This window comes from Tachypleus tridentatus, chromosome 9, assembly GCF_004210375.1.
Source record: "Tachypleus tridentatus isolate NWPU-2018 chromosome 9, ASM421037v1, whole genome shotgun sequence".
In the NCBI taxonomy this organism is placed as follows: Eukaryota; Metazoa; Arthropoda; class Merostomata; order Xiphosura; family Limulidae; genus Tachypleus; species Tachypleus tridentatus.
In genome coordinates this window covers 86,175,170-86,189,533 of record NC_134833.1, presented here as the reverse complement: position 1 = coordinate 86,189,533, position 14,364 = coordinate 86,175,170, and the positions used below count along the sequence as shown (strand labels likewise).

The 14,364-nt window shown below is 30.2% G+C and overlaps 1 protein-coding gene across 1 annotated transcript in view; it reads right to left on the bottom strand.

Annotated features, from left to right (window-relative positions):
- Positions 1-14,364, bottom strand: part of LOC143227417 (uncharacterized) — a 108,645-nt gene that overhangs the window by 38,255 nt on the left and 56,026 nt on the right. Inside the window, exons 24-27 of the mRNA XM_076458870.1 lie at positions 12,231-12,286; positions 8,287-8,514; positions 5,211-5,325; positions 2,987-3,305 (exon numbers count right to left, since the gene is read on the bottom strand). Coding sequence (XP_076314985.1) covers positions 2,987-3,305; positions 5,211-5,325; positions 8,287-8,514; positions 12,231-12,286 — 718 coding nt within the window. The remainder of the gene's footprint in view (positions 1-2,986; positions 3,306-5,210; positions 5,326-8,286; positions 8,515-12,230; positions 12,287-14,364) is intronic.

Below are 14,364 nucleotides of genomic sequence, written 5' to 3'. Positions count from 1 at the left end.
GAAGGAGGTATTTACAAAGTGCCTGTATATTGTATGTAGAGCAGCTTTTTTTGATAAGCCTATATATTCAAGTTGAAAGTCAATGTCTCAACAACGAGCTTTGGACATTTGCTTCGAAACTGTGTGGTGAAAAGTTATGAGAGGAGATAGCTACGACATACTTCCTTATATATAAGTTAACGAGTTTTCAGACAAAAACCATTTGTGTAATTCAACTAGTAAATCTTACAAAAATATGAGGAATCGAACTTCGAGGAAACTCCACCCTGCAAATTGCTGAACTATCTTTATTGGAAATGAAATCGTAATAAGAAAGACGAAATAGTAAAACCTTTTACACCAATCTATCTTATAGATATATCGATAATATTCTTATAACTAATTATCAAAGTTTTCGTGACACAGTTTAATAATTTTTTCCCCATAGCTGACATTGGTAAGAAAAACACGACGCACATGATCTGGATTTAAATATCGCCCTCAATAATGAAACAATCAAATTCAATTTTTTTCAATTTTACTTTTGAAGTTTCAATTTCCAAATACAAATATTCCAAATTAGTTATATTATAATTTATTAGTTACAATACAATGTGTTTAACATTACAGGGCTTGAGCCGAGCTTGTAAACTCATTTATTAATCACCATTGTTTTACCACACTTTTTTTTTATTTTTAAGTTCTTATTATTCATGGATTATATGAGCTGTAAAATAATTTCCGTTTATGTAATGATCTTACGTCTTTGTTTAATTAAATCTAATAAGTTTTCGTAATAATTTCGTTTGCCTTATTTCAGATCATAATAACTTTGCTTAGTAAGTATCATTATTATTATTATTGAACTATTTCGAGGCATAACATGTTTACATTTTGGCTTTTATATAAGAGTTTTCTTAACTTATAACTCATTAGTTAATACTTTCTGTTGCCTTCTGCATGTGTTTTGTTAAGAGGAAGAAGTTACTTAAAGCAGGAATAGTTGTGATAAACATACTTCGTGGTATGTTTAACAAATTATTTTTCTCTGTTCAGTTTAAAATTTTAAAAGCATAATATTTTATTTACCGAACATATTTTGGATATTTGGTGCTCCTTTAATAAGTAACTTACCATTTGTTATCTTTATAAATATTAATCTTTGGCTGTACTCTTGGTACTTGACTCCACCTCTGAACAGCAGTGATATGTGTCGTACTAATTTATCTCAAATGCTATGATCATCTAAAGTTATAATTTGTAATTACTTCTCATTCGTTGTAAGTTAATTTTATGGAAGGTTATGGAAATTTCTGCTTATACTTATATTTAATGATGATACGTTATTACGAATATTATATGTACAACAGCACTTGAAACCAACAGTTAGTAACTGTGTATTCTGAAACAGCTAGGGTGCTCGATTTGTACCCTGTAGAATTGAATTCTTGTCGCCAATCGTACTTGCCCCTTTAACCCTGGAGATGTTATAAATTACAATCGATCCCATTATTCGTTGGCAAAAGAGTACCACAGCTAGTGGTGTTGACGAGCTGATTTCCCTTTAATATATCACCACTAAATTAGAGACGACTAGTGCAGTTCGACCTCATGCAGGTTTGAAAGAAATTCAAACAACGCGTTGTGTAATTTTTATTACAATGTTTTACATAACTAATTTAATTATGCTTAAATTTTATTTATTTATTTATGAGAAAATAATGGCATTTGTCGAGGTGCCACATAAAAGTCTTGTGAAAAAAATAGCTGTATAGGCAAAGGGGATAAGTTAGCAAACTGGATAGAAAAGTGGTTTGATAGAAGAAAGCAGAGATTGGTTGGAAATGGAGTTCAGTCAAACTGGATTATTGTCATGAGTTAGATACCTCAGGGCTCAGTCTTAGGACCTTTACACTTTTTGATTTACTTCAATCACATAGACCAAAAAAATAGTCAATAATTTGCAGATGATAATAAGGTTGTTGCTGATTTAAAAAAAGGATATAGATCACTTAGTGAGTTTGTTAACTAAATGTAAGATGTATTTAAATTACAATAAATACAAGATAATGCATGTGGTTTATCATAATTTGAATTATAATTATAATTTGAGTGGGAATAACCTTAACAGTGTAACGAAAGAAAGAGCTTTAGTAATAGTTAATTACTCCATAAATTCATCCAAGAAGTGTGCAATTGATATCGGTTGGATAAATGAGACTTTAAGTTGCATCTACAGAAATACTCAATATAAGTCTATAGAAGCGATAATTTCCTGAACAGGTTACCACTTAGGCTACATATGGTATTTTATGTTTAGTCTTAGGTTGTTTACCTCAGGAAAGACGTTGAATTGATGAAGAGCACTCGGAAGAGTATTTTTAGAATGGTGCTTGTGATGCAGAGATTGTCATACGAAGAAAGATTGAATTTTTTTCTAATTGTTTTCTCTTCAGAAAAGAAAAGATGCAGGGATCTGACTGCGTTATTAGAGATTATAAAGGGAATTGACATAAAGGGAGTGCTGGTGCATAGTACTTTTATGCTTAACAATGAAAATAGTAGAATTAAAACACAAATTTTGGCAGGGTCACCTTCAGTAAGCTAAGACAATTTAATTTTTCTAACAGAGCGGTTGTCCTTTAAAATGGGTTGTCTTCGAAAATTGTAGAAACAGTAAACTTAAATGAAGTGAGAGCTTGATAGGTATATGAATGATAAGGTCTGGTTTAAGAGTTTTCTTTTTTTTTCAAAATATATGTTGATAGTTTTAGTTTAATTGAAACGATGGATCAATAGGTTCCATGTTGTCTTAAACCGTTATGTTTCTATAATCAAAACAAAGTGTTGTTTAAATAGTTATTGGTTTGAGCATAGTATAAGAAAGGCATCATATATATATTTAAGGAATATAACTTAATGTTGAATAATTTTAACTTACATATATTATCTGCAATAATAAGAACAAAAAACACTATAAAGTCATTTTCATATCAAGAAAACTCACAGCCCAGGGTTTAATAATCCTCCCGGAATGCATAAAGAGGACATTGTAGTTTTTTGCAACAATTGTTCTAACCGAATATGACCTCTACCATCCTTGTCATGAACATAACAGCCGTTACTATCGTTTTGTGTACAGATCCATAAGAACGTCATTTCTCCTTGTTGTCGTCCTAAGTCAGTAGATAACGAACCATCTAGACAGAAGGTTTTGTTGTAATAAACTTCATATAAGGATGGAACAAATGCCATAAGTGGTGCTGTTGTAGTTTTCACAGTTATAGATGCATTAGTTGAAAGAAGGCCCGGATAGTTTGTCAAAACTGTAAAATAAAAGTAAGTGAATTCACTGTGAAACAACGTGTAAATATGTTTTGATGAAGGTTATGGTGATCTTAGTATATTCTGCATTATATAACTTTTAACTGAAAGAATGTTTAAGATTATCACACCAGCTTGCCTAAAATAGAAAATAATCATAATACTAATAAATATAAAAAAATATATACCAAGCATATTCAACAAAACGTAAACATTATAACGAGAAGCTGCAAGCTATGTAACTGATTTTGCTACTTAATGAATTATAGTTAACTTTTGTTCTTGAAAATTGCTTCATGTAATGTAACTGTAATAGCTTTCCAAAATAATAATAAATATTTTTTTCAAATATTCAGTTCTATATACTTCTATTAAAATAAGTTACTTTGTTTTATAACGTTCTTTTTTATTATCCTTTATACATTAATAACAAGTGTTATAATGGCGAAGAGCCAAAACTATAAAAAAAGTTGGGGTCTTAACTGACATTTAGAAGCGATTTTTAATTCAACTCTTTACTTTCTTACTTTACAGGTAATATGTTGGTAAATTTTTATTGATTTCTGAATTATATTTTAACTTAAAAGCTAAATAGGCCTATCATGATTGTATCTCTTCTTACCTTGCCTTCTTGTAAGAATAAAATAGTGTTTTGCTTCTACAAAAGTTGATACAGAAATTTACATAATGAACAACAACTGTTCTGTTGTCTTTCTAAACGTAATAGTCTGATTGTTACTTTATTATGGACTGAGTAATAAAAGTAACTACTCATAATAAATAACGTCATAATCAACGTTTACATTTCATTAGCGTTTTCTTATATATGCGTATTAGCAACTCTTTTAGTTGTGATAAGATCATTTAAGAACTTGTCACTGCTTTATTCAGATGTACACCTTACAGCATATAAATGCTTGTTTAGAGCATGGTAGTTATATGCTTGATAGGTAGTACGTGGGAGTTATAGTATTTATTTTTTCAGATAACTGGATGGGACCTTTCATACTAATCTAATTCGTTTACTGGGCTACCAGTTAGTGCCTTTCTACCATAATGGGAGCTGGAACGCTAACTTCAAGAGGTAAACTTATTTAACTTACTGATCCCCAAGTTCTTATTTTTCTTGTTCTTATTTTCTTTCTTTTTTTCTTCTTCTTTACTTTGAAGAGTAGTCACCTTCCCACAACTGTCTGCAGACAGTGAAGGGTGATATAGATGTGGGATGATGTTGGCTTGAGCACTTACATTTCGCTCTCCTAATTTATGTTTTTATATCTGTTATTTAACTTGTTATTTTTATTGCTATTTCTTTACATGAGACTTGCGAATGGGTGATAAGACGAATAAACGGTGTACTCCCATCGCAGTGTTAGTCCGACATCACCTCAGTCACATGGAGTATGTTTTATTCCACATTATCCTTTCAATTAATACAGCGTATTTTATTTTTGTTTCGGCGTAATTTTCGTTATAACAAACTAATATAATTAGTCATAGGTTTGGCTTTGCTGCTTTTAACGCAGTCCTCCCCTTTGACTTGTTTTAATTTACTTAACGCTACTATTATTAATTATATTATATATATATATATTATATATGTATGTACTCTAAACTAAAATCGTATCGTAGACAGCTCCGTAATTATCTAGTACCTTAAGTGTAATTTTACTTTATGCTTCATATATATGTAAATATGTATATACATTCGTCCCATATGTATCTTTTCACCACATATTTCGAACTAATGTGAAAACCTTTGAAGTATCGCGCCAGTTAAATTACGTAACAAATGACTTGAATGTCTTGAAGAAAATTGGTTTTATACTTTTAAACACAATTTGTTTTGCTATAAAAGGCTAATTTTATTATTTATTCCATTAAGAATCTTTCAAAAATAAAGATACCTGAAATAGAGATCTCATAGAAGGCATTTCCTTTCATTTGAAACTCTGAAATCGTCATCTGTGAGCCCCAGAAAACTGGCAATTTAAAATCAGAGGTATTCACACTCCATAGGATCTAAAATTCGAATACAACCTATATATATATGATTCACTACTGTATTATTGTATTACAGCGAGTTATTAATGACTAAATAAATAATTCTGATGAGCTTCGGCTGAGCTCAATCACAATCAAACACTTTAAATGAGTGTGATATAATCGCAATGTTACACTTTCAATAAATGTAATGAATCAACTGAAGAGAACTTAAGAATCTGTTATAAAATAAGTGTTTTATGGGAATCACCTGCTCTATAATTTTGTATCCTGAAAACAGAAAACATCATACTATTTGGAACTATGGTTTCTGAGTCCTGTGGCAGTTTTGTAATGTGTATTAGAAACTTCTTTGTGAATAAATCTTTTAAGCTGTCCAGATTTGTCACGAAGTCGTGCGTTTTGTGACATCTACCAGATTCATGGAAGAACATACAATGCTCTTTACCACGAATGCATCATATCCTAATTCTATTAATAAAAAGTGAATGTCCCTCCTTGTTTCATCCATTAATTCTATATTGCTAATCTCGACTATGTGTATTTTAAATGCCGTTGAACACGTAATAGACTTTCAACATATCTCAATTTTGATGTTAGCCTCCAATCTCTGACCCAGCATCACACATGTATTTTGAATAGAGGATCTATTATTCATTTCTCTATATCGTTAAAAATTATACCAACATGTCTTGTTACAATTCCTGCATGTGACGTATTCTTAAATTAGCTTTAAAATAGACACGATGTATTTGAAACACAAATTTGATTTAAAAATAGTACTCATGAATTTATGTATTTTACGTCTTTAGAGGATTAAAAAACGTGAACATAATTCTTTTGCTCTTATGACTTTTATGAAACTACTTTTGTCACTGAGAAACCATATGCAACCTCATTTGCTCTACATCACATATATCATAAGTAGTAAAACTTATCTTCTCTATACGGATTTTAGACTGAGACCATTTTAATGTTTCTCTCGTTTTGATATGTAATGCATATAATTATCTTTGTAATCGTTGTTTGTTAATTTGTGCTTGATTTGTGTACATATTGTAAACAATAAAATTATTTGACTGCTTCATTTATTACAGTCAAGGTTCATGGTCGATATCAAACCGTTTTGGAGCAATGACCTATTAGCCTGTGAAGTATTTATATGGATGTTATAAGGATGCTGTATTCTAGCTGTAGTTTGTTTTGACTTCCTGCTTTCTATTTTACTAGAGAGGAAACACTCAATTTGTAACCAATAAAACCACTTTTAACTGTCTTCTACGTGTTAATTTACTGCTGTCGTTTTAATAATTAGTGACATCTGTTTTATATTCATTTTTCTTTACATAATGCACTTTGTGTATTGGAAAATGTTTTCAGAAATAACTAATAGCATTGTACATCTTCATTTTGGATTTTCTATTTTGGATTTTAACTAAAAGATTTTCGATCGTTTACCAATAGTCCGATTTTGAGTCAATTTTTTTTTTTTATATGCGTCTCATATTACAGAATATTTTTGAATTGATTTGATGCTTAGTGAAGGCTGTTTTCTTCTATAATTTTATACACATAATGTTCCTTTTACTGGTTACAGTCATTGATAATGGTATATTGCTCAATTATCTAATTTTGGTTTCTAACTTTTCATAAACCATTAGTCTTCATTCTATATTTTAAGAAATCCACTTAGTTATATTGCTTTGTTATATCATTTTGTTTGATTTTTCTGGTATTTCATGTCTTGCTTTATTAATCACAAGATTTTCATCATCATATTTAACAAATGTGATTGTTTTAAGAAAAGTTATTTTTTTTCTTTTCAAACCCTAGGAATGAACAAGGACTACTTAATCAAATTGTTTATATTGTACACCTACATAGGATTAGGTATATCATATGAAATGAATTTTATATATGCAAATCAGTAAGATACATGACGAAAGCGGACGATATAATTTCGCGGTGAAATGATATATCAGAACTACATTCTACATTTTATGCAAACGTGTGTTACAATCCCTTCCGGCACAAAATATTCATACACTCAGATCATAAAGCTATACTCAGACCGTCGATTTAAAATTTCCTAAATTTGGCTAATCCTCTTATGTGATGCCACTGAAAATCAAAGGAATATAGATCCACTGTGGTCGCCAAGAATCAACATTCAGATGTTGTAATTTAAACACGATAAACAAAGTGTGAATATTAATAACACATAAAAATCCTAGGAGAGGATTTTATTTTGTGAACTTGATTAACTTCATAAGTGGCCTTCTGGAGAGGAAACGTCCCATCAGGGCTTGCCCTTTCAGCCGTGGGGGCGTTATAATGTGAGGGTCAATCCCACTATTCATTGGTAAAAGAGTAGCCCAAGAGTTGGCGGTGGGTGATGATGACTAGCTGCCTTCCCTCTAGTCTTACACTGCTAAATTAGGGCTAGCACAGATAGACCTCGAGTAGCTTTGTGCGAAATTCCAAAAAAAAACCAAAAACAAACAAACCCATAAGGGCTACATCAGATAGGCTGATAATGTTTGAAAGTATGTGCTACGTGAAATGTAACGACATAGTAAACCTCCAATATAGTTTTTTATAATTTATTTAATCTCAGTACATAATAGCAATCCACGCCTTAGCGGACGAATATAAGTTTAAAGCTTTGTGATTGAAAGTACATGTATATAACGTTATGATCAAAGTAACCGCACAAAGCTAATTACGATAACACAACTATTCCCTTATAAGAGAATACAGAGGTTTTGCATGCATTAGTTTATTTCCTATTGAGCTGCCTTTCTTCACACTCTAGAATATTGCATATTAGACATTCAGTATTATGCATTTTATCTATATAAAAAACTATAAAATCTTTGCAGCTCTCTTGATTTACTATGCAAAGTATGTTATATATTTAATATATAAACTATACTATAAAAAACATAGTTCACAGTAAAATCTGTAACATCAACTTACATTAAATTGTACATGTTGAAACAAAGAATTGTTACAAGCTTCCAGGTACACGAAGTAAGTATTTTCTTTCGTAGGATCTGCAACTCGAGGTCCAGATAGGGAAACGTAAACTTTTTCCAAACCTGACTCTGGGCGAATTCTTTGTAAGGGATGATAGTAAGTTCGCGATTTCATTCCTATAGCGTTCACTCCATAAACACTTAAAACGTAAGGTATGTATATCTTCATCTGAGAAAGCAATTATATTAAAAATTAGTAATGTTGGTTTCATAAACCTGTATATTTTTTCACAAGTTCTGATTGAGCAGAACAACGTTGTCTAGTAAGTCTTTATTTCTGTTATTTATAATAGAAAATAGTAACTGACTGGGCAGCTGTTGATATTCACAAATGCATTGTTTTTTTCTGAGGATTAAATGTTATAAAACTATTGTTAAAGCTAGAGATGTAGTCATGGCTATGGAAGACCAAGACCGAGTTCATATTTATCGAAATCAATATATTTTTACACGACGAACAGTATAATCTAAATAACGTTTTATGATAAAAAACAAGATATACAACAATAACTATAAGCTTACTTTATAAATTGTTGGTCCTACTTAAAACATAATTATTTCAATCTTGCTTTTGGTCTCACCCACTTAGTCCTGACTACGTCTTTGGTCAGAACAACACAAAAGTTCACAAGATGCTCCGTAGGGGCTCCCAACAAAAACATTTAAAGATGAAATAAATCTTATTAAATTTTTTATTCTAATTGATTTAAAAAGAACTGAAAAATCTCCTCGGCCATTTAAAAATTTCTGGAAAGTTTTCCTTTTTAATTTTAGTTCCTTTCACATTTCTTTCAAAGCCAAATAAAAGTAATTTGTATAAATTGTAAACACTTTTGATCTTATAGATTATAGGAATTACACTTAGTCTACAACACCAACCACTGACCTTGGACAACAGTGGGATTTAACCATTACAATTTTAGCTTACTTATTTATTTGTTAGTTTGTTTAGAATTAACATCAAGCGACACAATGGGCTATCTGTGTTCTGCTTACCACGATATCGAAACCTGGTTTCTAGCAGAGTGATTCTGAAGACATACTGCTATTCCACTGACAATATATATAAAAAACTGTATTTTTGTACAAACGTTTTATGAGATGTTAATATTTTCGGTTGATCTTTTGTTGCATGATATCAATGAGTTATTGGATGTTTACTATTACAATCCGAAATTCCTACTGAAAATGTTCGACTGTATCTCCTGCAGGTAAGATTAGCATGTACTCTACTTAGAAGTTTCAGAGAAATTGTATATAAGCCTATCTGTTAGAAGTTTCAGAGAAATTGTATATAAGCCTATCTGTTTTCAGTGCGTTATTCTTAACAAAAAAAACATCTTTTAAGTATGCAATTTGAATCATAAATAAAACATAAATTACTAAAAATATAATGTCTTAACCTAAATTTAACTGGTTTTCTAATTCAACTATTTATCTTTAATATTAGTTCCTACGAAATATACGAGAAATATGTCATGTAAATTTAATGTAAATTGGATAATAATGCAAAATTAAATATAAGATAATAGCCCTCTAACACTCAGTACATCTCAATAAAACTTTAATAAAGATTCCATGCTATTCCAACGCGAAAAGGAACATTTTATACAACACCTAAACAAAAACATATATCTCAAAATCAAACATCATTCAAGTGATATGTAAAGAAAACTGTACCTTGTGAAAGTTGATACAATTAAATAACAAATTAATTAGATCACCATATTAAAAACTTGGTTATTTAAAAATATTCACATACGCTTAAAATCTAATTGCTCAAAATTTTTCATCCACTCTGTGCTCAAGCACACTATTTTAAATAAAAAAGCAAGACTGCATTAACCAAATACACATCTCTACTCATAAAGTTAATAACAAGAAATACGTTTACTCTAAATACTCATAAAATACTTTAACTACTCGTTATTTCATACCCATACAAATGCAGAGATAAAAATCAGCGAAAATATTATTACTAAAGAGTAAACTTAATTTAAGAAACCTTTGGCTAAACCTCATGCCTTTCATTCTCATTGATGAGTGTATAAAACTGAATAAACTAATATACTGGTTTATGTATAAGCATTTCTATATGTATATACAAATCCATGGTGATAAATAATATAATGAAAAGAAACATTATATGAAGAACCTTAAAACTGCTACCCCTCTAGCTCCCAGATATGCTCATCCATGTTGAAGACAATATGTCTTTTTCTCAAAGTCCAATAAGGCTCGTTTAATTACTTTAGAATTTTCTTTGAGGAAATAAACTATTTTTCTTATTTTGTCTTCTACTTTCAGTGTTCCTCTGACATATTAATCGTTAAGCCTTTACTTCTTACGACAATTAACTTTACCTTCTCAACTTTCCTGTTTTTCTTCTGTCTTTTTCCCGCTCATCTTGCACTATTTATATGTTTATAACTTAACCGTCTTGTCGCTATATTCTTGAAATCAATTAATTACAAATACAGGTTCCAATAATCGACTGCTTTTAGTTCTCTTTTAACAAAAGAAAACCTAAACAACTCAACAATAATAAAATATTCATTTAAAAATAAACTAAACAATAATATTTACACTAAACAATCTGAGAAATTTCAATGACTTTCTAGACCAAACGTTTTATGCCAAAACTACAAAAAAAACAACTGCAGAAAAATTCGAAAATCTATGCATTACTAAAATAGATGGAAACATACAGAATATACAGAACATTTCATATGCTCGTGTATAAAAATTATAGAATACATTATCAGGAAAAGAAAATATTTTTCTCGTATTACTTTTCAGGATAAATTCCAAATACATAAAAAGAAAGAATGATCCTAGACAGTATGTAACTATCATAATAGCAAGTTAAACACATTTAAAGAACTCTAATAAGCATAATATTTACATACGTATATACAAACACACAACATGTGAATTCACTCGGATTTAGTACACAAATAAAACCTTTAATGAAAAAGAGTGTCTATAAATTGCATCAAAAGGGAAAGAAATATACTTGAGTATTTTTAATATTATTTTCACAAGATATACAAAACTACATTAACAAACGTATAGACAAACAATGTTTACATTAGGCAATAAATTTTCTTAAACTTCAAAATGACTTTACATCTTTCTATGGTTACTGAAACAAATAGTGTCATTTTTATTTTTTAAAACTGAATAGAAACGTAATCTGTTCAAACAAACTCATCGACAACACCTTAAACATAACTGAATTATAACGTACTTAACTGAAAAACGTACTTAATAAAAGGCTAATAAAAATTCGATATTATTCTCTATTTTCTTATAATAATGTAGTAGGTGGCTGTTATAACCTATTGTAACAATAACGTGCATTGCGGAGTTCTTAAAATCATCAGAAAATATAAAATTAAAATAGATATCAAAACATATATGAATATGATTAAGTGGTTGAATCAGCCGAAGAAACAATTTCATCTCTAACGACAAACAAATGTCCTATATATATATATACATGAATTAAGTTTGTTTGATGTAAAAATAAGTAGCTGCTGAGTGGCATTTATTTTTAACAAATAACAATGATAGAACAGATATTACAAATAGTAGTAATTATGTATGTATACATTATATATGGATATCAGGATAGACTGTTTATTATCACACACACATTTCAAAGAGGGGAATACCTCAGTCTTATCAGCTCTAAAATCTTCTCCTGTTTAATGTATATCCCAAGACAATAACCGTTAGATAATGCTCAACCCATATTGTATTAATGTAATTTATTTTGTACTCAATACAATGCATGGAGGTTATGTTACAAAATGTGTGAAATAAATAACAGTAACAAATAGTACAATGCCTCATATTTTTCTATATCCACGTCAAACCTACCTCCTCAGACTCAAATGAAAACTCCAGATTCTTTTCAGTCACTGCTTCCAATGGTGCTGAAAAAATACAATACAGCTTAACACAATAGAATACATCTTAGATACAAACCCATAATATAATTAAGTAAAGTTGAAAACTCTCTAAATAGCATTAAACAAGTTTTACCATATAAAAGAGTTAAACTCGCAACTAATTGTGTTCTACATTATAATTGTAAAATTGTGAAATCTGAGCATTTCATCTGAGAAATAATGATTTTTATAACTAAGTTTTTTATTATAATTGGAAACGTTTAATAATAAAAGTTGCTAATTATCTCACACTAGAATTATTATTCAGTGGAATAGACATTCACAGTAATAATATATGAATTTTCAATTGAAAAAGAATTCGCCAGAGTTTGCTTAGTTTTATAACACTGTCATATTTAAAAGTCAATTCTAACAACATATTTGTGTTAAAAATAGGTTTCGGCTTATTTTTGTTTGTCTGTATGTGCTTATGTCTAAAACATTGTGTATCTATACAAAACACATTCATGTATTCAGTTCTCACTTCATCTGTACCATGTTTTTCTTTCTCTTTTCAAAGTTGATTAAAGGTTGATACAAAAAATGTAGTAAATTTGTTTCTTTGTTATAAGCACAAAGCTACAAAATATGCAATCTATATTGTATTCTTTGTGTGATTTTACCATGATTTTAAGCCTTATAAGCTTGCATATATTTACTTGTGGCATATAATTGTATAAGAATGTGGCACGACACGAAACTAGAGTTCCGTAACATTTTCAAACTTCATGTTTTTTCTTTATCTGTTACTAAGCATAAAGCTACACAAAAAAGTATTTGTGCTCAGTCAAAGGAGCTATGTTGTGTTTGTGTTTTTCTTATAGCAAAGCCACGTCGGGTTATCTACTGAGCCCACCGAGGGGAATCGAACTCCTTATTTTAGCGTTGTAAATGCAAAGACTTGCCGCTGTATTAGCAGGGAATCCAAGGGGTTATCGAAATCTGTACTTTGGTACTTTAAGCTATGAAACCTTCCGCTGAGGCACCGGGGTAAATAAATAACTATAGCCAAGTAGTTAGAAAACATTCAAAACAAAAACATAATATTCATCAATAAAAGTCTTAAGTGGATATTAAGGTAAATTTAACGGATCATTATATAATCCAACCTGAAAAATATCAGCAACACAGAAGATTTTCTGGATTTCGTTTAATTAGTTTTAATTGAAAAGCTTATTTTAAATTCAAAATGATACATTTTATGATTAATTTGCATTTGACTTAAAAACCTTTATTGAAGGACTAAACAGAAACATGAAAAGGCGTAGGAGCATATCAAACACAAACATAATCGCACCAAGTTTCAAATCAATCTGCTGAGAAATGAAGGAATGCCGTTCGATTGAAAAGTGTTAGTAATACAAATAGGTCTTTATTTTGTTTAATGAAAGACCGGGAAATAGTTTTATATATATAATATTTTCTTTCACTATTTCGGAAAGTGCAATTGTAACCAAAAATCACAAAATAACCATTTAACAAATTGTCTGAAATTAGTTTACTGTTTGCTTGTTTTTAATTTTGCGCAAAGGTATACGAGGGCTATCTAAGCTAGCCGTCCCAAATTAAGCAGTGTAATGCTAGAGAGAAGACATGAAGTCATCACCACCCACCGCCAACGTAAGAATTATTCTTTTACGAAAGAAGAGTGGCAGTGACCATCACATTATAACACTCCCAAGGTTGAAATGGTGAGCATGTTTGTTATTATCGGATTCGAACCCGCATCCCTCATTTTTTGAGTCGAATGCTTTAACCATCTGGCCATGCCGGGAGTAGTGTCAAGATCATGCGACAACTAATTTATTGTATTATCATAACGAAACGGGATTCATACTATTAATTATTATTATGAAATTAGTTTAAATATATTCTCTAATATCGTAACGACAATACCGTGCAGAGACTAATTTATTATCATGTCCAAACGTTATCTCGCATCATACTTGGTAAATATCCTAACAAAGTTGCGAATTTTGGGCTCCAATGCAGTCACACTTGCAGCAACCAAGATGAAACTGGGCAAAAATATACATTTTCATGCGCTCAACACAAACATAAAA